A 27289-nucleotide genomic window follows, 5' to 3' on the forward strand; every position below is an offset into this window, starting at 1 on the left:
CTAAAAATTCTTTGTCAGAGATAAATGTATGGCTGTTCCATTTACCGGTATTTATATTCACAATACTGTATATGTTAAATATATATAATTGCATACTTTGTGCAGTAGCTCTCAAACTTAAAAACAAAATCAGCTGATTAAAGCAAAACTGCCTTATGTTATCCTTTTGAGAATGATCACTATCACCACTGTTAAGTAACACATACATCATACTATTTCCTCTTGACTTCCCAATTTACAGATGTAAAGTTTTAACAGGTAAACAAAACAATTCAGGAATCTGATGAAAAGTTTATGCCACAATAAACTGTCCTTTAAAGTGCAATTTAATTTACAATCTTTTTTGTTGCAATGTGGCATGAGGACATGTAAAATTGTTTTAAGTAATTTTTTCAACCTAGATCTTTTTGAATGGGAAACTATTTTTATCAAGAGATATTTTGGCATGCTGTTTATCTATTTTTTATCTTTTTTATACACACAGTAAAAACAAGAAGCCATTTATCTGCTTTTTAAGAAAGTAAAAACATTTTTTTCTGACAATCATCAAACTCTCTAAAGGACTTTCATCATAAGCATCATCAATATATGCATATATACATGCACAATCAAGTCACTGTAAAATGAGCAACTTTTATTGAGTTCATTACATTTAAACATTTATACAAAAGATCAGTTCTCTGAATCTTGTTTTACTGATTAGTCCCTTACCTCAGATGCCACCCAACCCTCACCACAAATGTGCAAAGCTCTCATGATTACTATCACAACAACTATATAAAGATTCTGGTATGTACTGAATCATGTGCCTTGAACTTCTGGAGGGGAAAAATAAAGTCTTACAAATACTTAAGTCACTGTGTATATTTCAATTATATCAGCAGAGCAATGCAAAAATGTGAATATGTGTAAATTCTCAGTAGTCTTTGGAGAAGTAAAATGAACAATATATATTTTAAGAAAAAGCTGTATTTTGCATTCTCCCTCTCATTGTAAATGAAAGGTTGTAGATGGCTCTCTCTGTATGTCCTTAGGTGTCGAAAGACATACATCCTTTTCACAATCTTGGCTTAATAAGCAATGTTTTGCTAAGGTCCTTTACTTCTTCTGGGCTACTGGCTTTCTCATAGCCTAGGATAGACATAGGCTGGTGGCAAAACTCTTCCACTTGCTTAATCTGATGAAAGCTCAGTGCGGTCCTCCAGGCATTAACTGCCTGGCTAGCATTCCTAGCAGAGACCACAAAAGGTTTGGAAGAGTATCCAGGTCCACTTGTCATATTGAGAGCAAACTTCTCCATCTCTGGGCTCACCACTAAATTGACAAACCCATAGATCTGTCGCAAAGTCTTGATGGGGTCCACAACCAGGTCCTCATACCGGACAGCCATATAATTCCCCTTCAGCCAATCGGGTGGGTGCAAAGCCATTTGCAAAGTCTTTGTCATGCTGCTGCAGATGACCTCCATAGCTCCTAAGGCATGGTAGTCTGAACCACCTCCCCCTTCCTTCTTGTTCAGCTTGTGGCCTGCATCCAGGAATGGTATTCGATGGATGCGAGGGTCCCTGCTTCTCACCACCTGTAAGCTCTCGCGGATGAGTCCATGGCGGGATTTGATCCTGGAACTAGCCACAGCTCGAGGGTCCCTGACCAGGTGGATAACTTTGAGACCCAGGAAAGGGTCTTGGATGAGTGGTGCTAAAACTGCAATGTCAAAGATCCGCACACCTTTGATGACTAAAGTGTGGTACCTGAGGCATTCATCCTGCAAAAGGTTGAGTTGTCGCGGTGGGCACTTCTTACACAGCTTGTCATCCACCATGCCCACAGTTTGCTTGTGGTAAGCTGGGCAGAGGGGTGAGGAGCAGATTACCTTGTTGGTGGATGCACCAAAGATGCCCAAGGTGGTGAGATTTTTTCCTGCCCCTGCAGTGCTGTAGAGCTGGAAGACAGAGAGGTCACAGTGGTAGAGGGAACTCAACATGTCCCGAGCTGCACCTTGCAGGGAAATAGCATCTCCCGGGTACAGCTTCTGCCACACGTGCCATACAGGCTCATAAAGGAAGAAGACCTCTGGGTTCTGGTTGAAGAGCTCCCCAAAGAAGGAGGAACCTGAACGCCAAGTGGTGAAAACATAGACCAGCTGCCGCTTGCGGGCCAAGGGCACAGGAGGCCCATAGAGAGCCCGTGTGTCTGACCTGGACTGAGAGGCATAATAAGGCAGCTGCTGCTGATAGGATATCCGGCGGGCAGGTGAGGAGCCACTACACTGCTGCGGTCCCTTGTGCCACTTGTAGTCCAGCAAGTTGAGCATCGTAAGCAGCAGCAGCAGCACATAGCCCAAGCAGAGCACCAGAGCCTTCCTACGGAACACTTTCATGTTGCTAAGCTGAGACAGGACTGGAAACCAGTCCTGCCAACTGGGGCATATCACAGGCAAAGGCTTCCAACAGCGAATCGGTAGAGATGGGTCCGGATGTCCCAGCACTTCCCTCCCAGCAAAGAGGGCATCCCGCCGTCTTCCCTGGAGGCCCGCCTTCCTGCTGCCGCTCACTCGCCTACACGTCGCCTCTCAGGAGAACTTCCCGTCCTTCCTACCTCCCATCGCTTTCCGAGGTTTCCCTAGAAAAGCATCGATCCAGCGGAAGCCCGCCGAAAGGAATTCCCCTGCACCCAGTTAATACACCATCATCTCAGGAGACGACTCGGCCGTTCCTCTTCCGTCCTTCCACGCAGCCGGAGAGTTTCCGCTCAGCAGCCAAGCGGCCGGTGAGGTCCCGACGCAGAGTCGAGGGAGGGAGCAAACTTTCAGAGGTCGCGGAGCCTCCGATCCCTGAGTAAGTGCGTTGCGGGGAAGCGCGGGACTATCAACTCTTCCACGCAGCGGCCAAGCTCGGCTTCCCCCGCCGCATGGATGAGCGGTCTGGGGATGCTGAGCGAGTTAGTGGCCCGAGGTGGCGTGAGAAGCGCCGCCGCTAAGGCGACGCGAAAGAGTCGTCGAATACCCCTCCTCCGAGGTACCGACTGCCCATCGCGGCTGCTGGCCGACGTCCGCCGAGCCCCGGATCCTGCAGGAAGAGAAGAGGAGCAGAAGCCGGCCTCTCTGCACCAGCGGCGGGGGCAGCGCTCAGACGATGACGCTCCATCGCAAGTCCATCGAGACTTTGGAAGAGAGCCACTACTCGCCCGGCCCCCGAAATCCCAAAGCTGCAGGGAGGTCGACGCGGTCGGAGCCAAAAAGCGGCGGCGGCGGCGGCGGTAGTCCTTAAGTAGTAACGGCGGCGGCGGCGGCGTCCTCCCGTCAGGCTCGCGTCCCCCTCTATTGAATGGCTGGGGAGCTGCAGCTTCCACGCCACCGGCCCTCGTTCGGCCCCCGTGGTCGTCCTGATGCCTTCCCATTGGACGGCGTGCCTGCCACTCCGCGACTCTCAGCTCCCTCCATCTCTCACCAAAAAACCCCCAAGCACTGCGCTGGTCTTCACGCCGGGCTACTGCGGCGGAAGGCTGGGTGGGCTGGCTAGCAAGAGCAGCTTGACTCCGCTGGCTCCCCGCCCCCCCCCTCCGCGAAGCGTCTTTGGGGCGGTTTCGCTACTCTCCCGGCCGTCCACCGCCCCCGCTTCCGTTGAGAGATGCAGAAAGTTTTTCCACCTGCAGCTGGGCAGCCCAACCTGTCCGCCGAGGTTTAGACGGAAGCCCTTCGTGGTCGCCAGAAAGAAATCGTGGCTCTTAACCAGCGTTTCCCAACCTTAGGAACTTGAAGATGCGTGGACTTCAACTCCCAGAATTCCCCAGCCAGCATAGCTGGCTGGGGAATTCTGGGAGTTGAAGTCCACGCATCTTCAAGTTCCTAAGGTTGGGAAACGCTGCTCTTAACGGCCGATGGATGGTTCCCCCCACGTTACACGCTCGGATTTTCAGTCCGTCCCAATAGAAACCGAGGGCCGAGATCAGGCCGTCTTTGAAAGTTCGTTGTTGTTCTTTCGCTGCCGCTGCTGCCGCCCATGCAAAACGTTAACTTCGCCACACGACAGCCTTGGAAGAATCGCGATAAGAGCAAAAGCTATTGTGCCCTTCAGGGGAAAAGAAACCAAAATATAAAGCAGCACTGCTGGGAGCATCCCTGGATGCTTATGACTGTGAATTATTTGCGACGTGGGGGGTGGTGGGTGGTGTTAACTGTTTAAAGGAGGCTTGGGAGAAAAGGGAACACACAACTCAGTGTGATGGCATGCTTGTCTCCGATTTCTTGTATAACAGAAGTAAAAGCAGTACAAAGCAGCCAGGATCGTGACAACCTTGACAGGGAGAGCCTACATTGTTCGTGGAAGATTCCAGCAGAACACTTAAGGGCCTCTGTGACACTAAGGCAGAGTGCAAAAAATACAGAATGCCATTAAAAATACTGTTGTTGTTGTTGTTGTTTTTCACTTGGCCAATAAAGTATTCTATTCTATTCTAAAGATATTCTTTTAATAAATAGACTTAGGAAATGAAAGTGTGTGAGAAACACAAAATACTGAAATATGTTGTCTTATTCTAACGTCCTGAATAAAGCTACTGATCTGGTTCAAATAATGAATCTTTGGCATGTAGTGGTTCTCAGGGCAATTCTTCCCCTTGTCCTACCAACCCTGCTGTTTATTATGCTCAATCTATGAGGTTTAGGAACTCTTTTTCCAGCTCAAGTCAGCTTGATGATAATCCCTCATGTTATCCCCACAACAACCACACTGCAATACCTCTGTGTGTGTGTGTGTGTGTGTGTGTGTGTGTGTGCATGAGAGAGAGAGAGAGAGAGAGATACAAGAGCTTCTATAGTTGAGGGTGGATTAGAACCTGCATTCCAACATTCTAGTCAATCATTTCATCCTACTAGTTTGGATAGGAGGAGATCACTAGGATTCCCAGGGTTATAGGCCCATGGTGGCGAACCTATGGCACGTGTGCCACAGGTGGCAGGCAGAGCCCTCTCTGTGGGCACGTGCGCCATCGCCCCAGTCCTAGGCCTTTGGTCCCATCCATGAGCAACCTGCATCAATACCCGCGCAGGGTAAGGTTGCCGGGCCCACCCTGCCTCCCCCAAGCATTTTTTTACTAACCTGCCTTTCAGCGGCATTCCATTTTCCCGTTTGCTTCTCAGCCTTCGCTGTGTGTTTGTGGGACTATCGATTAAAAAAAAGTTCCATCAGACTTTCTAACTTTTCCCGAGATCTCAAGAAGTTAGAAAGTCTGATGGAACTTTTTGTTTTTTACTGGTAGTCCCACAAACACGCGGCGAAGGCTGAGAAGCGAATGGAGAAACAGAATGCAGATGAAAGGCAGGTTAGTAAAAAAAAATGCTTGGGGGAGGCGAGGGATCTGGGTGAGGGCGGGCGCGGCAACCTTACCCTGCATGGGGCCCATGTGAGGCCATCCCCTGCAGCCCCGGGGCAGCCGTGCTGGGCAGCAGTGGGCAGGGCATTGAGGTGGGGGCTGGCAAGCTGACCAAAGCAGCAGGTAGAGTGCCGGAGGTTTGGGGAGGGAGGGCACTAAAGTGCGCAGTTGGGCCATTGGCAAGAGCAACACATCTGAGTGGAAAGAGGCCTTAGAACAAGTGGGTCAGGTAAGGAAAGAAATCCTTGCTCCACCCAGAAACTGCCTTTCTTTCCTTACCTGACCCCCAGCCCGTGCCATTTCTCCTTCACAATCCGCCACTGCTGCCACGTGCAAGGAAACAAAGGAAGGTTTTTTTGGGGGGGGGGAAGGTCAATCAATCAATTCCAACTTCTTGTGAAAGATCATGAAGTTGGAATTTACTGACCTTTTTTCCCCCAAAAAAAACCCTTACTTTGTTTCCAGTTTCTCCCTTGCATGCCAGTGTGCCCACAGTAAAAAATGACAATAAAGACAAGTTAGATAAAGGCAATATCTTATCTACCCTGAAGCCCAAAGTAAATTTCTGGGAATTCCAGAGAGTTTAGTTTTTTATTAAGAATTGTAGGACAGCAGACATTAATGCTTTGAAGTAGAAATCCTTATATAACACTACAGTGATAACTGGAAAACCTATCCAGTAACAACCTCACTGAGCACTTATACGAACGTTGGCTTACCCAACTCTTTTTTGCAGTTTGAGAAACTTAAGGTCCAAAACCTGATAATCAGTGCTGTCGTGTCAGAGAATTGTTTGTATTTATATGTTGCTGTGGTGAGTAGCTTTGCTAATGTTAATAGTGTAGGTTTATTGATGAACAACAGTATCTGGTCTTGATTACTAGATTCTCAATTAGGTGTTTCTATTTCTTATTTAGTGGACTTTTTGGTCTAACTGAATAAATGTCTGTATCTGGCTTAATTGATTAGCTTAATAATATTACTTTATATCTGCAAAGTCTCAACCTCCTTTTGAATTGCATTTATACAGTACATCATTTTTTATTCTTGCCCTTTTTTAATGCAAAGTATATTAATATAATTTACCACATTATTCTTTTGTAGTTTGGGGGAAAATATTTTTAAAATGTATTTATTTGAGGGGTCCTTGATGCTCTCTGTTTATTTCATTATCCAAACTAGGTAATATCATCAATGCCAGTAAGGAGTGCAGTTTGCTGTCAGTTTATATTCTGGGGTCTTGCCTGTCAGTGTTGGTGGGGATGGTCTTAGAGATTCTTTGGTTGGGCTGTTTACTGTTGGCTCTTTGGCAGTTTCTTGATTGGGGTATTGCTTACTTGATTGTTGGTCTGATGTTAACTTTGGAGTATTGATATTTTTTCATTGGACATTTTAATTTTCCCTAGTCAAAATAGTTCTGCATGGTTTGTTTAAAACATCCACTTTATTTTAAAATCTTTCTTAATGTTATCTATAGTCAAGATTCTGAAAAAAGTGGCATTAATTCCTGGATTGTAACACATAATTAATGCATAGTCATATTGAAGTTAATACTGTAGGTAGTATCTGTGAATTTCTTGGAGTTAGATTGAGGCAGTAGATAAATCACATAAATAAAACATAAGAACATATTTTGAAATATTTATGCCAGAAATTTTTCAGAATGTTCACATTTTTTCTAGATTACAAGTACTAGGTTGCATAAAATCAAAGAGCTGTCATTAGCAAAGATTTTAAATACATGTTAACTCTTAACCCCAAGCATTCAAACATTAGGGAAAATATTTGAGGAAAATACAAGTTAGTCTGTGTTCCTTAAATTTAAGTCTGTACTTCAAGAGAGTTCAAACACATCTTTCAAAAATGTACTACTTGCTGAAATCCTGTTCATACTACTGCAACAGAAGAAGTACATACACAATATAGGAAAAACATTTAAGAAAAAGAGACATCCGGAAAAAATCTAAAATGCAGAATATGCTGGCTGGGGAATTCTGAGAATCAAAGTCCAAACATTTTCAAATGGCCAAGGTTGGGAAATGTTGATCTATAGTGTATGCCCTGTCAGATTATTCATTAGAATTCTAGAATTCTCAGAATAAATGAAGCTAGAAAGAAAACATGTCCTTAAACCAGTTCCTTGGCTGCACTTGCATTTGAACCCAGATCCCAAAGGCTTTTGTTCCAATGGTTTGGATATATCATTCCATTGGCTCTGGTGGAAAAGTGATTTTCTGTCTACAAACAGATGTTTTTCTTACAGATTTTCTTAAAAAAAACAGATCTAACCTATTTTACAATAAAATTGAACCCATTGCTCGATTATGCCAAGAGGCCACCTGCTCTGTAAAATGAGCTAAGTTGTGTTTCTCGCTTAGCTGTCACCATTTCAAGTAGCAACTCCTGGTGGGCTGCACAAGCCAACACCTTGTAGAATATTGCTTTCAATAAGCTCTTTTATTTAGCTATAGATACTACAGATATAGTAATAATGTGCCAAATACCTGCCTCTCATATTACCATTATAATGGGCAATGCTTTTTTTGGGAAAAAAAATAAGGTGCCAGAATTCACGGACAGCTCCAGCTCGTCAAAAGCCCTTTATGGAGCCAGGGGGGGAGAAGAAACCACTTTAGGGAGCTTCCGAGGCGCAGATCACTCACCTGGAAAAGGTCTGTCTCCTCTTTGCCACAGTTCCTGCTGCCACTCCGATCTGAGGTCAGGGGACGCGTCCACAGCCCCCTGTGGCCCAATCCAGGCTCCAGAGGCCTGGAAAAGTTCTCCGGAGCCCAGATGTATGGCTGCGGAACAATTTTGGAAAAGGCCTCCGGAGCCCGGATAGGGCCACAGGGGGGGCCATAAAATCACTCCACGGCCATAGATCTGCGCTCCAGATGCATTTTCCAGGCCTCTGGAGCCTGGATCAGGCCACGTGGGGGCTGCAAAATTGCTCTGTGGCCATACCTGTACTTGCGCTGGCAGCTTAGAAGGAAGTGGTTCTTCCATTCAAAAAAAGGTGCCGGAACACCATTCTGTGTGTTCTATGACAAAAAAAGCTCTGATAATGGAGAAAAATACATCATATGACTCACACTTACTCACTCTCTTTCTCTCACAAACACACACACACTTTTTCATTTATTTTCAACCCATTCTCATATTTCAATAATGAAGAGGTTTTGTGGTTTCAAATTAGAAAATTAACCTACCTAATCTGCTTTCAGGAGTCATTAGTTTCAAATTCCACATTCAGGTTTTTTATCTCTAAAGGAGACTTATATTAATTCAAACAAAACCATTTATGAAATAATAATTAAGACAATAAAACCATACAATGAAAACCAGACAGTCATGGAACTTAACAAACATTATAAATATACTGTATTAGCAACTGTAACTGTTCAGTGGCTTGGGTGATGACATTAAATATTTCATCAGTCAGCATACAAATCAGTAGGAAACTTATTTGGACATTTCTGGCCTGAAATCCCACCAATTGGAAGCCAACAAACTCATCTTTATCCTTTGCAGATATATCCCTGATTGCTATCAGAAATTGTCTTCATAAATATGCAAAACTATCATTTTTTAACATTAGTTTTTTAATTAAATCATAATTGAATAAATTTGCACAAGGCATACAGCCAAAAATATGCCAGCAACATTCTATTTTAGTGGGCTGTGTAAACCAAGCTGGAATAGAGAGTGGTACATAGGTGTCTGTGTTCATCGCTGGATAACTTGCCTAGCACTTTGAAATGGACGGTCTGAAATAAGAAGTTATTAGAATTAAATGTTGCTTGCTTTACTGTATCATCTTTTAAATTGTTTTAAGTCAACAAGTGGGATCTAATCAAGGCCTTTTTTATGAGAACTATAGGTCCCTGGCCCATATGCAAAATAACTTTTTCAAAGTAGGATTCAATATCTGAAATGATCAGATAAAACAATTTTCATTCAAGGCCTAAAAATGAGTAAGTTAAAATAGAACCTCAGTAGTTAATGCAGTATACTGGATTACTTCACACTTTCCCACTTAACAGGTGACTGAGTTGGTCAATATAATAAAGATTAGATTATTACAAAAAAAAAGTGATGGATGAGATAAAATGGTATTCTGCCTACTTCACCTTGAAGCTACTCTAAATCTTAAGGATGCCCTGAATTCTGTTGTTCTGTCAGCAGAGCAGACTTGCCCCTCCTTTCCTCCTGTATCATCCAAATTTACACTGAGAGGTTAGTCAGCCTATACCTTTGGGCGTTATAATTTAAAATATTAAAATAGAACATTTTTTTCAGAATTTCTCCAAGAGTTAATAAAAGAGGGTCCCTGGTTTCAGACTTCAGCTTCTCTCTCTGGCAAAAACTCAGGGAAAGAATAAAAGTGGTTCATGAATCACAGCATCTGATCTATAAAACTCAAGTGAAAACCAGCTGCTTGCAATATCATCATTAATAAATCAATTTTGACTACAAGGGTAACTATAGCTGGTCCCTGAAAATTTGAAGTCTTCTTCCAGGGAACTGATGTGCATTCTGTTGACTTAACAGCCAAAATGTCAGCCCAATGCAAATTAAAATAATTGAGCTGTGAAGCTTTGATTAAATGTTTTAAAAGGCACAAAAGAACTAGCTTCCATTTAGTTTTACTCATAGCTTCTAAAGTTATAGATATAAAATTTTAGTCTATTTTTATAGTAATATAAAATGTATGCATTCTAGCCACGCCCACCCAGTAGGCCATATGCACTCTAGCCACGCCCACCCAGTAGGCCACGCCCACCCTGGCCATACCACTACGGTGGTAGTGGCACCACTACGGTGGGAAGGTAACAGCGTTCCGTGCGCCTTTGGCTTCTAGTCATGCCGGCCACATGACCACAAAGACGTCCTTGGACAAGCGCTGGCTCTTTGGCTTTGAAACGGAGATGAGCACCGGCCCCTAGAGTCGGAAACGACTAGCACGCATGTGCGGGGGAACCTTTACCTTTACTTAAAATGTAATTGTCTACATAACAGCTAAACAAGACTACTGGCAAAACTGCATGTATGCACAAGACTAACCCATTCTTCACAGATACATGCCCTTAGGGTCACTGCCTTACAATGCGGCGCTATGCATGTTTGCTCACAGTTCTGTGCTGTTGTAGCCATAGTTTGTTTGCTGTATATAAGGAGCAAAATTAGGTCAAGCATTAGACTTTTCTGTCTTTCTTTGCTGCCGTCTGCTAGATGATTGAATTTTGCAGTCTAGATGTAGTAGCCATATTTTGTGCAATGTTTCTTGGTCTAAAAGATGAATCCTCAATATTATGATTTTCATCCATTTGAAAGTATTTTAAGATTCACCAATCCATCCCAAAAGATGGAAAGAACTAACTACTCCTGCTTTATCTATGTATCTTTTTTGCACTGAAGCCCCTTGAAAAGGCAATGGTCCTCTTTGTTTTTCAAGCAAATTTTAGAAGTTTTTCTGATATTGTGTTTTGGGTTACTTGATTTTTAACAATGATCAATATTCTTGCCTTGGGAGAGGGAGGGAAGGAGGGAGGAGAGAGGGGTGGCATCAGTTATAGATGTCAGCTAGCACCAAGCAATATTGTTCATTTAAGCAATAAACAAGTCATTGTTTCCTCCTCTGAGACATGTCACAGATCTCTCCAGGCAGAAACAAGACGGACATTAATATATTTTGGCAGTCAGAGGCAATACCATGTTATCAGCAGCAATCAAGGACATTCTAATCAACACAGGGAAAAAGCTAACAGAATTTAGCTGCCAATTTTAGATAGATAGATAGATAGATAGATAGATAGATAGATAGATAGATAGATAGATAGATAGATAGATAGATAGATAGATAGATAGATAGATAGATAGATAGATAGATAGATTGTCATGATATAATGTAAATTAAACCACAATGTCCTATTACCTACAACAGAAAATTTTTAAGCTATATATTTCTTTAGCCTACTGAAATCAATGAGAAAAACCCAGAATTTTCCAGGGAAATGAATGTGATTTGAAATGAAAACACTTGATTGAACTGTGATCCTTGTTCTTTTAGAAGCTACAGCCTTTCACAGCTTTTCATACATGGATGGCTGCTGGACACATTTGGAGAAAGTCACAAATAATTGCCATGGAACATAGTAAATCATAAAATATTCAAGATCAGAAATCTCATCCTGATTGATCTTGACTTCTGATGATTTCACGGATATACCCATGTAGTTTTCTTTGCAGCAGAACAAAAGTCTTTTGCTGTTTTAGGATCTTTTTCAAGGCAGTAAAGAGCTACTATATTATTTTATTAGTAGTGTGATTTGATTGTATTAGTAATAAAATAATACAATAAAGCCAATTGGCAGCTATTACTTCACAATCAATTCCCCAAGCTTTTCCAGAAAAGCCAATTTTTACCAATTTCTGGAAAGCCATGAGAATGGGGACATATTCACTTCAGGGGAAAGCTGTTCCATAAAAGGGCAACCATTACAAACAATAAATGGCAGCTAGATGGAAAATGATAACCTTCTATCTCCTTAGTGGCAGAGGGAAGATGGTCCTCCATGGCTGCCAGATGACATTGAGACTATTACGAGACAATTGTGAGACAGTTAACTGGGAAAAGAGATGACTGAGTTGTTTGTGCTCTCTAAATAGAATATTGTTTAGGTTGGTGAATGTTTGTATTCCCAAGTTCCAGTTCTGATAAATCTGCCCTAGTCTTCATCAGCCTAAATGAGTGGGTGCTATGAGTAACAGATGGATAATAATGTAATGTTTCCTTCCATTTTACCACCTTCAAAGGTCTTCTTCAAAACCTATTTTGACATTTTCATTCTGTATTTTCAAGTTGGCCAGGTTGGTGGGAGGATCCTGAGATTTGATACCCTTTTTACAATAAAATCTCCCTGGGGAAGCTTATGTGACACCAATCTAAGACATATTGTGGAGTTGTGAACAGAATTCTGATGCTTTACATAACTGATCTTAATCTATTGGGAATATGCTATAAATCAGCACAGCTGCCTACATTTTAAATTATCTTGATACCACCAATATTGGTAATGTGAAAAATTGTGCCTCAAATCACTTAAGAGCATTTTTTATTCTTTAATATAAATTTGCCATTATGAGTGCAATGACATGACACTATGATGTGTGTGACTACGATGACATCTTGAGGCAACTTTAAAAATTAAGTTTATAATGAATTCAAAAAAGGCATTGACCAAAATAATCCCATCAAAAATAGCAAATAAATTTTTAACCTGGTAAAAATCAAATATTTCCAACAAAAGTTTTATTTGATAGGTGTGATTCTTAGAAATGCATTCTAAGAATTGGCTGAACCAGGAATTAATGTTCAAAGATATTTTAAACTAATAATTTAAGGAGAAAGATGTGAAGCTCATTCAATTGTGTTTGCCTGATTCTTAAACATGTAACATAAATCATGTTTCAATAAATTTCAGTCTAGTTCTTTTATTTCTAAAGGCTGTAGTAGTGAAATTGTTCGAAGGATGAATCTTAACTGGAATAGCCTTTTCAAAATGTTATTTTCAAATAACTGAATATTACCATACCAATGTTTCAAAAACAAATGTGTAAGATAAAAACAATGGTTATTAATTTTAAAAGGCAAAAGTTGGGACAATATCCGTTTAACCCTATGGAGGTTTTTTGTTGTTTTAAATTAGATCACCATAAAATAGTCTGGAAGTCAATAAAAAACAGGATTATTTTCAATTTAGTGCTAGAGGGGAAAAACTCTCAAAAATGTGCGCATCTTTATGGAAGCCTCTGTGGCCTAGCAAGTTTTTTTTTAATTAGAAGCAAATAACAAAGTAGAAATGATGTATTTAACTAATTGTAGCGATAGCTGTAATTTATGGTATCGGTAATTCACTTGCACCCCCAAAGTGTGTAGCAGGCAATCAAATATCACTGACCTTTACATCTATTCCAGATTTCAAGTTTCTTCATGCCTTGCTTCAAGAATAAAGTGTCCATCCTCCAACAACCTAGAAGTATGCATAACCAATGTGCTGTTGTATGGAATTTCCTGAATATTTAAAGACATACATCCAATCTTCACATTTATTATATCAAAAAGTGGATTTGCCACTTCCATGGTCCCCCACCTATTCAACAGCCATCAGTTTTTAAGCCTGTTCTTGATTTTTGATGTTTCACTGACATATTGCTTACGTTAATAAATGAAGAGAATTTGAAAGTAGCTAAATAAGACATGTTAGCTTTAAAATGCAGAGCTGCCAGATTGATATGGAAGATCAGGATTCTGGTTTAAAAGCACAATATGGTGTGGAGAAATAGATTGCATTTAACCCAGTCTCCTACTGCTTGAATGGAAAATTTGTTATGTACTATTTTAACCACATGATGGAAGGCAAGCAAGGTATCAATGAGACAGAAAAAAATATCATGCAACCATTTGCTACTACTGAAATCTCAGGCACAGTGGTCCCTTCTTCCTGACCTTTAATTTGTGGCAAGCCATCAACATGCACTAATTAGGACCTAAACACCAATCACATTTTCAGAAGACAACTCACAGGTCACTGTTTTGGTCACTAAGCCAGGAACAAATTAAGCAAGAAATGTAATAGGCCTCTGGGGATCTTATGGTTTGCATGCTTCATGAGAACAAACTCTACAGCCATCTTACTTGGAACACTTTCCCTACTTTATGTTCCCCTCCTCCAAAGGCTTTCTTTAAACATGCCACTTTTCAGTAGGAATCTTTTCTCTTTGTAACTTTTTCTTCGGTTATCCCCACCACTACCACCCATTGCACTCCAGAAATAATTATCTTTTCTTTGCATATAGACTATTAAAAAAACTTATTAATTATAAGCTGCCAAGAGCCAGTGTAAAAAAATCAAATTCATTTGGGCTTACAATGCCTTACATTTGTAGCTTGCAATGAGTAATTTTTATTGACCTTTGAAGTTCAGATTATGTATTTTGAGATTTTCCGGCATCCTAAATAACAGGCAGTACAGTACTAAAGCTGTAGAAATTACAGTTAAAGAAAAACAGCCATCTTGTCTTCATTTCTTTAGCCTTGATTAGTGTCTTGAATATTCCCCTAGAAATTCAGCAGAAATTATCTCTCCCGTATTTCACAGAGGACATCAATCTAACGTAACATGAAAAAAGGCAGAATAAAAGTCCAGGCCAAGCATGACATATACCGTAATTCAACTCCTGAAAAAAGTAATTTCACTATTTCCAGGCTTTAAAGTTGTATATTATTTTGAATTTCTTGAATAAAGCATGTACTGTGTACTGATATATAATTTTTAATTGATTTGCTTGAATTGACTAGATTAATTAACTATTCTGATACTTTTATATAAATGGATACATTAACATAATTATAAAATAACGCTTCACTGGACTCCAGTTCCCTTTAAACTCTGCATGTTTATTACAAGTGTCCTTTCCTTTAGTAAATAAACAGTGAACCTTTGTAGTTTTTATTTATGGAAAAAAATTAAGTGACTTAGAGGATATGCTATGCCAAAAATTTAAAACAGATTAAAACAAGAGAACATCCAAAATTAAAGGACCACAATAGGGGACGTAGTACAATTATGTTAGAAAAAGACACAAGTTAAAAAATCTGAATTCTGCTACTCTTTCAACAATCTGCATGGCCAAAGAATGAATTCAGTACAAAAATGCATTTACAAGGTCATCCTCCAAAATAAAACTGATTTTATAAAGACAATTCATTATGTGTTTCTCTTATGTTGATTTTGAGATATTGGTTGGGATAGGAAATATATTGTTTTCTTTTCATAGCTTTCATGAAAAGAAATTCATACACTTAATACTGAGGTCTTAACACTATTTCATCTAGGTGTCAACAGAGCTCTTCATGTACTAAGAACAACAATATATTCAGCAATATTCCTATGAAAAAAGACAACTGTTCAAATAAGAACTTCTTTGCATCTTTGATGCAGGGAGAAATGCATGCACAAAGAGTTTGTACAACAGAAAAATCAGAAGTGTTTATTAAAATTTCCCCAATTTAAAATTTGAGATTTAAAATCTATTATAATCATGGGTATGATGTGATAAATGGCTCCACAATTTAAAGAATCAATGAAACAGAAGAAAGCTTGGAAACAGATCTTCAGAGGCTACAACGTACTTTCCCTTTTTACTGTGTGTTTCATTGCTAAAACATCTATAGCACCACAGAAATAGGAAGGAGTTGCAACAGTGATAATCCTTCTTCCCCAAACAATCATCATTTGGTTTTGGAAGGATGGATGGAGCAAAAGCCAACCCTCACTGTAGTTACCAAAAATCTAAGTTTAAAGAGCAAACTCTGATTTCAAATTCAAGGTACAGCCCAGAATAAGCATTTCATCAGATAATCTGTACTGAAATGTTATACACTCTTCATCTCTTCAGATTCATTGCTGCGCAACAATGTGTCTATGGCAGATCCAAAGATAATTGAAGAGCAATTTAACTTGACGAACAGATGGGAAAAGTCTGTTTTAAGAGGTTTGCATTGGTAGCCCTGCGTGTTAGGAAGTTAAAAGGAAGGGGAATCAATGGAGTGGGACAAGGAAACACATTTTTTTTTACATTTCCTTTTCAGATTTTATTTCAAATCTAATTCAAAATGTCAAAGCTACAAAAAAAAAAAGGACGAGGGAAACAATTATGGGGGTTTCTCCTAACTCACAATATTCTAAAACAAGGTATCACTACTGCCAGCAGATCCGTTACACACATTTTAGATGAAGTTTCTAAACACAAAATCTCATTCTGGGAAGTAGCCACAATGAAGGTTTTGTACAATATAAAACATTGACAGGTCTACCAATGCAGTTACTCATGAATATACACGTGCATTCACCAAAAAAAAAAGGAATGCTTTTTTCATTTGTTTGTTTAACAGACTGTTCAGGCACAAAAACAAAACTGCATTTCCAGTAAGTGACAACATCATAAAAATTAACAGTTTGTCAGTGTTTACTCTTCTTTGACTTCTTGTGAGATCTGTGTGGAGAACGAGATTGAGATCTGGATTTTTTCCCTGACTTTTTAGGTGATCTGGATCGTGATCTTCTTGATCTTTTTGGTGTCCTTGAACCAGATGGTGACCTAAAAATAAACTGCCGATGTTAGTAATTTTCTCATTCAATTTCTATCTATGCTTTTAATGCTTTATAGAATGAGACAATTGATAATGCTGCAAAACTCACAAATAAATGAAACTAGAATTTAAAAATAACATGTATATATTACATGCATTTTTATACAACAGAAATTAATTTAGGTTGCAATCCTATCAGAAGTATCTATTGATAAAAGTTATCACTAAACTGAGCAGTGCTGAAGTAGTTAAGATACACGCAATCACACCAGATGGATAAAATTCATCATTCTGGGATTACAAATCATGTACCAGGAATACTTTCATCAGTAAATTACTAGCAAGGTTTCATGTCATCTCTAGCCCCTTCCAGGCAGGAATACTATAAAAACAGATGGGCAATAAAGGAATCTGAGTTTTTCAAACACTCTTGTTTTCTTGCTACTTTTCCTAGCACAAAAATATCCAAAATGCATTTCATTATTCCCTTGAATAGACTAAATTTAGCCCTGGCAAAATTGGGTCAGTTTTAAATTACATTTAACATTCAGATGCTGGTTGTCTGGGTTAATTAACTGTTTTAGGATCCCAATAACAAGCACACACATAAAATAGGTTGAAATAAACCTTCCAAGGGGAAGTTAAATTATGCTGCCTCTATACTTCTGCCATCATAAATAAAAACAAGACTCAAGCCAGCATAAATTACATATTGTTTAATTGGGCCTTTTTACTTTTTCCATCTTCTAACCTTCCAATTAGTCCCCAGATCTTCATATCTTTAATTCCTTTATAATTTATCCCAATATTTCTTTAAATCTTCTCTCCTGAATCATAATATGCTGGTTCTTCTGCCTCTTATTACATTATATAATCTTACTATTAAATAAAAATTAAAATGATTATAAATGGCACTAACAAAATAAATGACAATGTAAACTGTAAAACAAGCTAGGGTTTACCTCTTGGGTTTTTTACTGGCATCTCTGGGAGAATCTTTATGGGAAGATCTAGAACGTGAGCTTTCTTTATGAGATCTTTCAGATCTTTCAGATCGTTCAGATTTTGGCGATGGGGATTTTGCTCGCCTACTTCCACTGCTGCGCGATGGACTTGGTGATGTGCTATGTCGTCTTTTCCTTTTGAAAAAACAGTGCAAATTATCACATCTGAAGCATGGTTAATGAAAAAATGTATTTTAAAAGTTTGGGACTTAATTTAGTTGTCAATTAAAATATCCAAAAAAAGTCTTGCAGGTCTGGAAAAACACTGTAGCATAAAAGATTTTGAGTGGCCCAAATAGTTTTTTACCAAGCTGGAATCATCCACATAAACTACAATGGGGTTAACAGGTATATCTGGGCTTTTCTAGCCATGCAACAAAGCAAAGCACAAACAAAAATAACATTTCTGTGTATATTGCAAATAGTGAATTTCTGTTCTTGGGAAAGTCAAACTGTTCTTTGCAAAAAAAGGTAAAATCTTAATAATGCTAAATACTTTCACACCTCTATTTGTAAACATTAATTATAATAGGCTAGGATTCTGGAACTAAAAAAAATCTAAATTAATGGAGTAAGAAAAATAACATCTTTCATAATGCACATATTTTTGTAAAACATAAAGAGAGATTACTGTCTAAAGTTTGAAACATAGGAAGAGAGAAATAGAGACAGCAATTTAAAAAAGTGTATATTATGAAATGCTTAGGCCCGGTTCTACATGTAACTGCAATAAGGGCAGCCACTGAGGCTCTTGACCGAGTTGTACCCTTGCGGCCCCTGACCCGGTGCAGATCCTGTCGAGCTCCATGGTTTTCCGCGGAGCTCCAAGAGATGAAGCGTTGGAGACGGGGCCTAGAGAGCGGTTGGAGGTCCAGCTGATCCGAATCCGACCGATTGCGACTAAGAGCCTATATTAGGTCTTATCTCGCTGCGATAAGGGTGGCGAGGTCTAATCACTTTGCTACCCTTATCGCGTCCGCAGATAATCGCCCGGCCGCCCTGTTTAGGGTGACTCGCTCCCTTCTTAGTCAAGAGGTGAGGGAGGAACCCTTGCAGGGTCGTGCCGAGGAGTTTAACCAACATCTGTCGGACAAAATCGCTCGGATTCGGACCGGTCTGGACTCTGACTGGGCAGAGTCTGACGATCAGGACACGGGCGGTCTTGTCGATACTACCTGGGAGGAGTTTGATTCTGTGACTCCGGAGGAAGTGGACAGGATTATGGGGAGGCTGAGCTCCACCACATGTTTATTGCACCCGTGCCCTTCCTGGCTGGTTTATGCAGCCCGGGAGAGGACACGAAGCTGGTTCCAGGCAGTTATATCGGCTTCTTTGAGTGAGGGTAGCTTCCCCGCCGTCTTGAAAGAGGCGGTGGTAAGGCCTCTCCTCAAGAAGCCTGCCTTGGACCCAGCTGTGTTGAACAACTTTCGTCTGGTCTCCAACCTTCGCTTTCTTGCGAAGGTTGTTGAGAGTGTGGTGGCGCATCAGCTCCCTCTGGGTCCTGGATGAAGCGGATTATCTAGACCCGTACCAATCGGGTTTCAGGCCCGGGTACAGCACGGAGACGGCATTGGTCGCGCTGGTGAATGATCTCTGGAGGGCTCGGGACAGGGGACATTCCTCTGTTCTAGTCCTATTAGACCTCTCAGCGGCTTTCGATACCATCGACCATGGTATCTTGCTGCGGCGTCTCAGGGGATTGGGAGTGGGAGGCACGGTTTTGCAGTGGTTCTCCTCCTATCTCCTGGGACGTTCGCAGTCGGTGTTGACAGGGGGGCAGAGGTCGACCTCGAGGTCTCTCGTTTGTGGAGTTCCTCAGGGATCGGTCCTCTCGCCTCTCCTGTTCAACATCTATATGAAACCGCTGGGTGAGATCATTCATGGCTTTGGAGTTGGGTATCATCAGTACGCTGATGATACCCAGCTTTTTATTTCGACCCCAAACCACCCCAGTGATGCCCTCAACGTGATGTCCCGTTGCCTGGAGGCGGTCCGGGTCTGGATGGGGAGGAACAGACTTCAACTCAACCCCGACAAGACTAAGTGGCTTTGCATACCTTCATCCCGGGTCAATTCGGATATTCCATCTCTCTCTATGGGGGGTGAATTATTACCCCCCGTAGATAGGGCTCGCAACTTGGGAGTCCTCCTAGATTCACGGCTCACTCTGGAAGATCACATAGTGGCTGTGACTAGGGGGGCTTTTGCCCAGGTCCGCCTGGTGCGCCAGTTGCGGCCCTATCTAGGCCAGGATGACTTATGCACGGTCACTCACGCGCTCGTGACCTCTCGTCTGGACTACTGCAATGCTCTCTACATGGGGCTGCCCTTGAGGACCACCCGGAGGCTCCAACTGGTACAGAATGCAGCCGCGAGAGTTGTGTTGGGAGTTTCCCGATACTCCCATGTTACACCTCTGCTCCGTGAGCTGCATTGGTTGCCAGTTGTCTTCCGGGTGAGATTCAAGGTACTAGTAATGGTGTTTAAAGCCCTACATGGCAGGGGTCCGGAGTACCTTAGGGAACACCTGCTGCCGGCATCAACTTCCCTTCGCCCTGTGCGCTCCCACAGAGAGGGCCTCCTCAGGGTGCCACCGATCAGAGAATGTCGATTGGTGGCCCCCAGGGGGAGATCCTTCTCTGTGGGCGCCCCGGAGCTATGGAATCAGCTGCCGGTTGAGCTCCGGATGGCGCCCGATCTTTGCTCCTTTCGCCGCGACCTAAAAACATTCCTATTCGAACAAGCCAGCCTGGCCTGATGGGGGATTGGTGGGGGTTTTTATTGTGGTTTTATTGGGGTTTTAATATTTTACTGATTGTTTTAGTGGGCATATATTTCTTTTTTAATTTTTGTAACTTTGTATTTTTATTCTTGCCCTGTTCACCGCCCTGAGTCCTTCGGGAGAAGGGCGGTATATAAACACTATTAAATAAATAAATAAATAAATAAATAAATAAATAAATAAATAAATAAATAAATAAATATTAATTTGTTTAAACATTATACCTTTCTTTCCTTGTTGGTGTACATTCTTCCTTTTCCTTCTTCTCTTTGGATCTTGAATCAGATTTCTCTTTATCTTTCTTATCTCTTTCTCTTTCTCTTTCCCTTTCCAGTTCCTTTTCTTTTTCCTACATATAAAATATAACAGAATCATGGAAGTAACCTTAGAGATCATTGACTCCCAGCCCTCCTAAGTACAGAATTTGTTGGAACATTTCTGATGGATTAGCGAGACTTTCTGTTCAAAGACTTCCTCTGAAGAATTCACTATTTTAATTTTAGCTAAGTTAGTTTTCCAAATGGAAACTGATGTAAAAAAACCAATGGTGTGAAACAGGGACACAGAACCAAGTCACTAATTCAATTTTATTTTCCCATTTCTTCCACAAACAAGTCAACAAATATATCGCCATACATAAATACATACACGTACGTTTGGGTGCTGCTCATCCATTTCCCCTTTCATTGTATCCACCCTCCTTCTCTCTCTTCCCTCTTCTCTACTTTCTTTCTCCCTTTCTCCTTTCTTTCCTACTTCCCTCTTCTTCCTCTCCTCTTTCCCTCACCACTCCCCTCCCGTTTCTCCCCACTTCTCCTCCTCTTTCCCTCCAACCTTCCTACTTCCTTCCCCCTCCTCTACTCTCTTCCCTCTCTCCTCTCCTTTCTTCCCTCCCATTCCTCTTCCGATACAATTCAGAGGAGATGTCTGAGCAGCTCCTCTCCTTGGATTTTCAATGTCTATATTAGGTATGATAATATCCTTATCTCCTCATTTTTCTTCCATCTAAATTAGTGTTAGCTGTCTTTTAAGCATATTCTCTTTTTCAACCATTCATAAAATTTTCCCCAAATTTCATAATACTCTGACTCTGTCTTATCTTTAATTATCATTGTTAATCTATTCATTTCCGCACATTCCATTATTTTCCTGATCACCTCTTCTTCTGGAGGAGCTTTCAGTGCCTTCCAGTTTTGTGCAAACACAATCCTAGCTGCAGTGGTTATATGAATAATCAAATATGTGTTCTCTTTGCTATATTTCTCTGGTAAAATACCCAACAGGAATATTTCTGGTCTTAATTCTATACGTTGTTGTATCATCTTTTCTATCCATGATTTGATTATGTTCCAATAGGTTTTAGCTTCTGCACACGTCCACCACATATGATAGAAAGAGCCTGGTATTTGATGGCATTTCCAACATTTCATAGATCTGTCCTTAAACATTTTAGCTAGTCTTTCTGGAGACATATGCCATCTGTAGAACATCTTGTACATATTTTCTTTATACGTTGTCACCATTGTCAGTTTATAGTTTCTTTCCCATAATTGCTGCCATCTATCTAATTCAATCGTATATCCAAAATTTCTTGACCATTTTATCATTGACTCCTTAACTTGCTCCTCCTCTAATTCCCTATATAATAAGTAGCTATACATTTTTTTAATCCATTTTTCTTCAGTTCCTGTAAGTACTTCATCTAACTGTTCTCCCCAAATTAAAACCATCTATTTTAGCATTTTTCATATCTAGATTGTATTTGCGTTCTCATTTACCAATCCATCTTTATTCCTTGTTCCTCTAATTGTTGTTTGGTTTTCAGCTTCCCCGTATCTGTTAGTAGGTCTTTATATCTTATAATGTTTCCCATGTTAAACATATTGGGGTGTATTAACGCTTCCATCGTTGAGAGCCAATCTGGAATCCTCAAGTAATGCTTCCTCTTTATTTTCTCCCAAACCATCAGTAAAGAATTCCTGATATGATGTCTCTGGAAATAGCTGTGTATTCTATTTTTCCCATACCATATGAACGCATGCCATCCCAACTGTAAATCATGTCCCTCTAATGTCAATAATCTAGTATTCCTCAGTAAAATCCATTCTCTCATCCATGACATTACTGCAGCCTGGTAATATAATTCCCAATTAGGTAAGCTAAACCCACTGAGTCTTGCATCCTGTAACATTTTTTCATTAATCCTTGCCTTTTTCCCCTGCCAATTATATTTCAAAATTATTTTATTTAGCCCCTCAAAATATTTCTTTTCCAATCATTGGTATTGCTGAAAACAAAAACAACAATCGTGATAATATATTCATTTTGATTATTGCAATCCTGCCCATTAATGATAGTTGTACCTTTTTCCATTTATCCAAATCTACTTCGATTTGTCTTTTCAATTTGTAATAGTTATCTCTTCTTTAATTGTTGTACATCTTGCTGTCAGGTGAATCCCCAGATATTTTACCTTCTTTACAATCTGTATCTCTAACTTTCCCATCAATTCTTTTTTTTGTTTTTCAGTAATATTTTTCACTAACATTTTTGTTTTATCTTTATTAATCTTCAAACCTGCTACCTCACCATATTTTTTTTATTTGTTCTATTAATACAGGTCCTGTCTCTAGTGGCTCCTCCAAGATAAATACTAAATCATCTGCGAAAGCTTGTAGCTTATATTCTTCCCTCTTAACTTTCAAACCTTTTATATCCTTATTGTATCTTATAGTTCTATTTAGTATCTCTAGTGTCAATACAAACAATAATGGGGATAAAGGGCATCCCTGCCTTGTTCCCTTCATAATGTTAATCTTTTCAGTCATATCTCCATTAATCATTATTTGGCTATTTGCTTATTGTAAATTGCTTTAATTGCATTTATAAATTTCTCCCCAAAATCCATAATCTGTAGTTGTCTTATCATGAATTGCCAATTCACATTGTCGAATGCTTTCTGCACATCCAAAAACATCAATGCCATCTGTTTTTCAGGATGTGTTTCACAATATTTAATGTGTTTAATATAATTCGCATATTGTCTCTAATCTGTCTTTTGGGCAGGAACCCATTTTGATCCATATGTATAAATTTGTTTAGGAACTTTTTAAGCCTTTCAGCCATGATTGATGCGAATATTTTATAGTCCACATTCAGCAAGGAAATCGGTGTGTAGTTCTTTATTTTCTGTATTTCCGTTTCTTCCTTTGGTATCAGGGTAATAAGTGCTTCCAACCACGAATCTGGTATCTTAGCTTCAGAGAGGAGTTCATTATAGAGTTCCAGCATTACACTGCCTAACAGTTCCTGCAATGTTCTATATAGTTCCGCTGGTAGCCCGTCTGGTCCTGGTGTTTTGCCATTCTTTTGTTTTTTAATTGCTTCTGTTAATTCCATCATTGTTATTTTCTCTTCTAGTAGCTTTTTAAATTTCTCTGGTATCTTAGGTATCTCTGTTTTTTCCAAGAATTGTTTTATCCTATCATCTGAAACTACTTGTTGCTTGTATAAATTCTCATAATATTCCCAAGCTATTTTTTTCTTTTCTTCATTCCGGTGTTGTAAAGTCCCCTTGGCATCTTCTAGTTGTTTAATCCATCTCTTCTTTTTCTCCTTTTTAATTTTATATGTCAACCATCTCCCTGGTTTGTTTGCATGTTCAAAAAAGGTTTGTTTAGCTGCCTTTATTTTCCTTGCCACCTCTTCATTTTCTATTAAGTTCATTTTATGCTTGTTCAACTCCATTAAATTTTTTATCTTTTTGTTTTGTGTATCTTTCTGTAATTCTTTCTCAAGAGTCTTATATTCTTCCTCCAGTTCTTCCCTAATTTGTCTTTTCTGTTTATTCTTTTTCCCCATATAAGATATAGCAAGTCCTCTCATGTACGCTTTCGCCGTATCCCAGACATTTTGAAGTGAGGTATCTTCTGTTTTGTTTTCCTTAAAGAAGAAAGTCATTTCTTTTTCCATATATTGCTGGAAGTCTTTTTCATTCAATACAGTTTGATTTAATGTCCATCTTCTTTTTTTTGTCCCTTCCATGTAATTGTGACTGGGTTGTGGTCCACCCACGTGCTTGTTGCTATGTTTATATTTTGTGTACTTGTAAATAAGTCTATTGATGTCCATATCATATCTATTCTCGACCAGGACAGGTGTCGGTTAGAATAGAATGTATATTGCTTCTTTTCTGGATATTTTTCTCTCCAAACATCTAGTATATTTAATTCGTCCACCATATTATGAAAAGATTTTGGAAGTGTTCTCCTTAGGGTCTTATTTTTTTTTTTGTCGTATTATAATCCAGCCTGGCCTTTACAATAGCATTGAAATCTCCAATCATACATATGCTTTCAAATTCCAATTCTATTATTTTCTGGTGTAATTTTGAATACAAATTTTCTTGGTTTTCATTTGGGGCGTAAATCACTACCAATAAAGTTTTTTTACAATTTATAATTACTTCCACCATTAAAATTCGCCCTTCTTCATCTGAATATAACAATGTAGTTTGTATTGCTTTTTGAATATATAATACTACACCTCTTTTACTCTGATCTGCAAGTGAGGTATATAATTCTCCCAATTTTGGATATTCTAGTAGATTTTTATGTTGTTTGTTAATATGAACTTCTTGTAAACAAATTATATCCATTTTTAATTTCCCCAATTTATTTAGTGTTCTTTTTCTTTTTATAGCCAAATTCATTATCGAAATTGCTTTTATTTCTTCTTCCATGATTATTTATTTGAAGTTTTAGTTGCTCTCGTTATTCTCATCTCTCTTTGCTCTTTTGCCTCTTTTGCTCTTGTCCCTTCTCTCAACACCCTTTCCTCCTGTTCTATGCTATACTTACTGCGTTGCTTCTCTTGTCTCGTCTCCTTGCTGTCTGATTACTCTTTCCCCTCTCAGCCTTTCTTCTTGCTGCCCAAAGTATTGATCATAGAAAAGTTCTGCTATCTCTATTGTGTCCAGTCTATGTCTCTGTTCTTGCCAATTTATCATTACTCCTTCTGGTATTAACCATCTAAAATTTATCCCTTTTTAATTAAGCATTTTGTCAGAAATTGATACTCCTTTCTCAGGTCTCTCACTCTTCTTGGGATCTGTTTTAACATCACTCTCTCTTCCTTTATATTTTATTTTAACATTTCTCATCTTCTGTAGTATATCTACCCTTAATGCTTTTTTAGTAAATCTTATATGCACCTCTCTGGGGAGAGTATTTCTCGTTGCATATCTAGTGTATATTCTAAATATCTCATCTATATCATTAATTATCTTTTCCTTGCTTTCCTCCAATGCTTCTGCTAATATTCCCGCCATTACATCTGCTAGGTTCTCTCCCTTTTCTTCAACATTTTGGAATCTTAAATAATAATCAGCTCTATCCATCTCTAAAGCAATGATCATTTTCTCCTGGTTCCTGTCTGTTAATGTAAGTTGATTATCAATCTCCTCTAGTCTCTTATCTGTTAATTCAATTCTTTCTTCCGCTTGTTGCAATCTTTGTTCATTTTTCTCCATCAGTTCTTTGACCTCTTTTAGGTCCTCTTCTAGTTTGCCAATCCCTTCTTTGAAGTCTTTGTGTAGAGCCAGTATCATATTTTTCAATTCCATGTTGGATCTATGTTGCTGCGTTGTGTTGTCCAGTGATTTCTGTGCCACCAGACTCTGTGATATTAGGGCAGCAGTTGCTGGGTGTGTTGTGGTCTTCTTCATTTTCTCCGGTAGTTTGTAATCCAAATGTCGATGGGGTATTATAATCCAAATGTACTCCAAAAAAAAAAAAAAAGAGTACGAAAAATTTCAGCAACAAGTAAAGGTGAGTAAAAAGGGAAAAGGAAAGAAAAAGAGAAGGAAAAAGCCAAATATCCTTATATCTTAAAAAAAAAAGAAATTAATCCATACAGGTTACGCTCTTTGTTCGTTTCAGTCTCTGTGCCTTAGTCCAAAAGAAAAAAAATCAAAGTAAAAAACAATCCACCATTCCGCAAACTAAAAAAAAAAAAAAACTCTGTAAACTTCTTATCAGTCAGTCCAGCAGCTATCATTCAAGGTAACTTAAGGTAAAGGTAAAGGCTCCCTTTTTTCTTAAGCTTCAAGGGTATTCTCAGCCGAGATACTTGATTCATTACCTTCTTTTGCCTTCCATTGTTATCCGCCACTGCAGTTCCAGGAGAGGAGCAGTTTAAAAATCCGCTCCCCTCCCCCACTTCTCCACAGCTTCAAATTCTTCTTATTCCCCCCTCCAACAGTTTCCAGCATTTAAGGATTCTCAATCTTGTCAACCAGGCAATCCTCCAAAACTTACTTTCAAGATCTTCCAAGTGACTGCCCTGGCTTGTGACAGCTCGCAATGGCCGTCTGACAGCTGCTGGTCCAGGAAGCTTCCGTCGGCTCTCCAGCAGGTTGCGATCTCTCCTGTGGTGCCAAAACTGTGCCTCCCTTCTTCACCGTCCCTACAGGACAGCTCTGATCTGTCTGAAACTCAGACAGATCCCCCAAACAGCTGAAAAGCGACAATCCTTCGGGAGCTTCCAAAGGATGTTGTCCCGCCACGGCGCTGGCCCCTCCCCCTCTGCCTATGATGTTCTATCTCCAGTGTTTTCAGTACATGTTGCCTGACTGAATAGAGAATTATTTGCCCAACACTAGCTGTTTCTGTGTATGATTTATTAGTATAAATGGTTTATAAATTATAAATAATTTATTAAAATTAAGTAAAACAATCATGTTTTCAAACATCTTTAACGCACCGGTACAAAACTGTCAATTTATGTGCTAGAAGAGACTGAGCTAAGTATCTTTACATGAGCCCAATTACATATTAGTAAAGAAATTTAGTAAAAGTATTATGTGGAAATAAATCTTTATCTGAATTCACATTGTTTATTAACTGCAAACAAGTGTCTTTATGCCAGGGGTGTCAAACTGCCGGCCCGCGGGCTGGACACGTCACCAGGGAACCA

General features: G+C 39.7%; 2 protein-coding genes across 7 annotated transcripts in view; both read right to left on the reverse strand.

Moving 5' to 3' along the window:
* Positions 1-622: 622 nt before the first annotated feature.
* CHST2 (carbohydrate sulfotransferase 2) lies at positions 623-3581 on the reverse strand. Its single transcript, XM_081328752.1, has one exon. The coding sequence runs from the start codon at positions 2378-2380 to the stop codon at positions 1058-1060; it is 1323 nt and encodes a 440-aa protein (XP_081184878.1). The 5' UTR covers positions 2381-3581; the 3' UTR covers positions 623-1057.
* An 11231-nt stretch (positions 3582-14812) lies between these two features.
* The window catches only part of U2SURP (U2 snRNP associated SURP domain containing), a 52983-nt gene continuing 40506 nt past the window's right edge, over positions 14813-27289 (reverse strand). For all 6 annotated transcript variants that reach the window (XM_081329074.1, XM_081329071.1, XM_081329072.1 and 3 more), the window contains 3 exons: positions 20539-20663; positions 17491-17667; positions 14813-16536 (listed from right to left, as the gene is read on the reverse strand). In XM_081329074.1, the coding sequence (XP_081185200.1) occupies positions 16398-16536; positions 17491-17667; positions 20539-20663 (441 nt within the window). In that variant the 3' untranslated portion in view covers positions 14813-16397. The remainder of the gene's footprint in view (positions 16537-17490; positions 17668-20538; positions 20664-27289) is intronic.

The sequence above is a fragment of the Vipera berus genome, assembly GCF_964194415.1.
Source record: "Vipera berus genome assembly, chromosome: 5".
In the NCBI taxonomy this organism is placed as follows: domain Eukaryota; kingdom Metazoa; phylum Chordata; class Lepidosauria; order Squamata; family Viperidae; genus Vipera; species Vipera berus.

What these genes read in the sequence shown, in the direction of transcription:
- CHST2 (XM_081328752.1), bottom strand. Translation starts at nt 2,380, where the DNA reads ATGAAAGTGTTCCGTAGGAAGGCTCTGGTGCTCTGCTTGGGCTATGTG.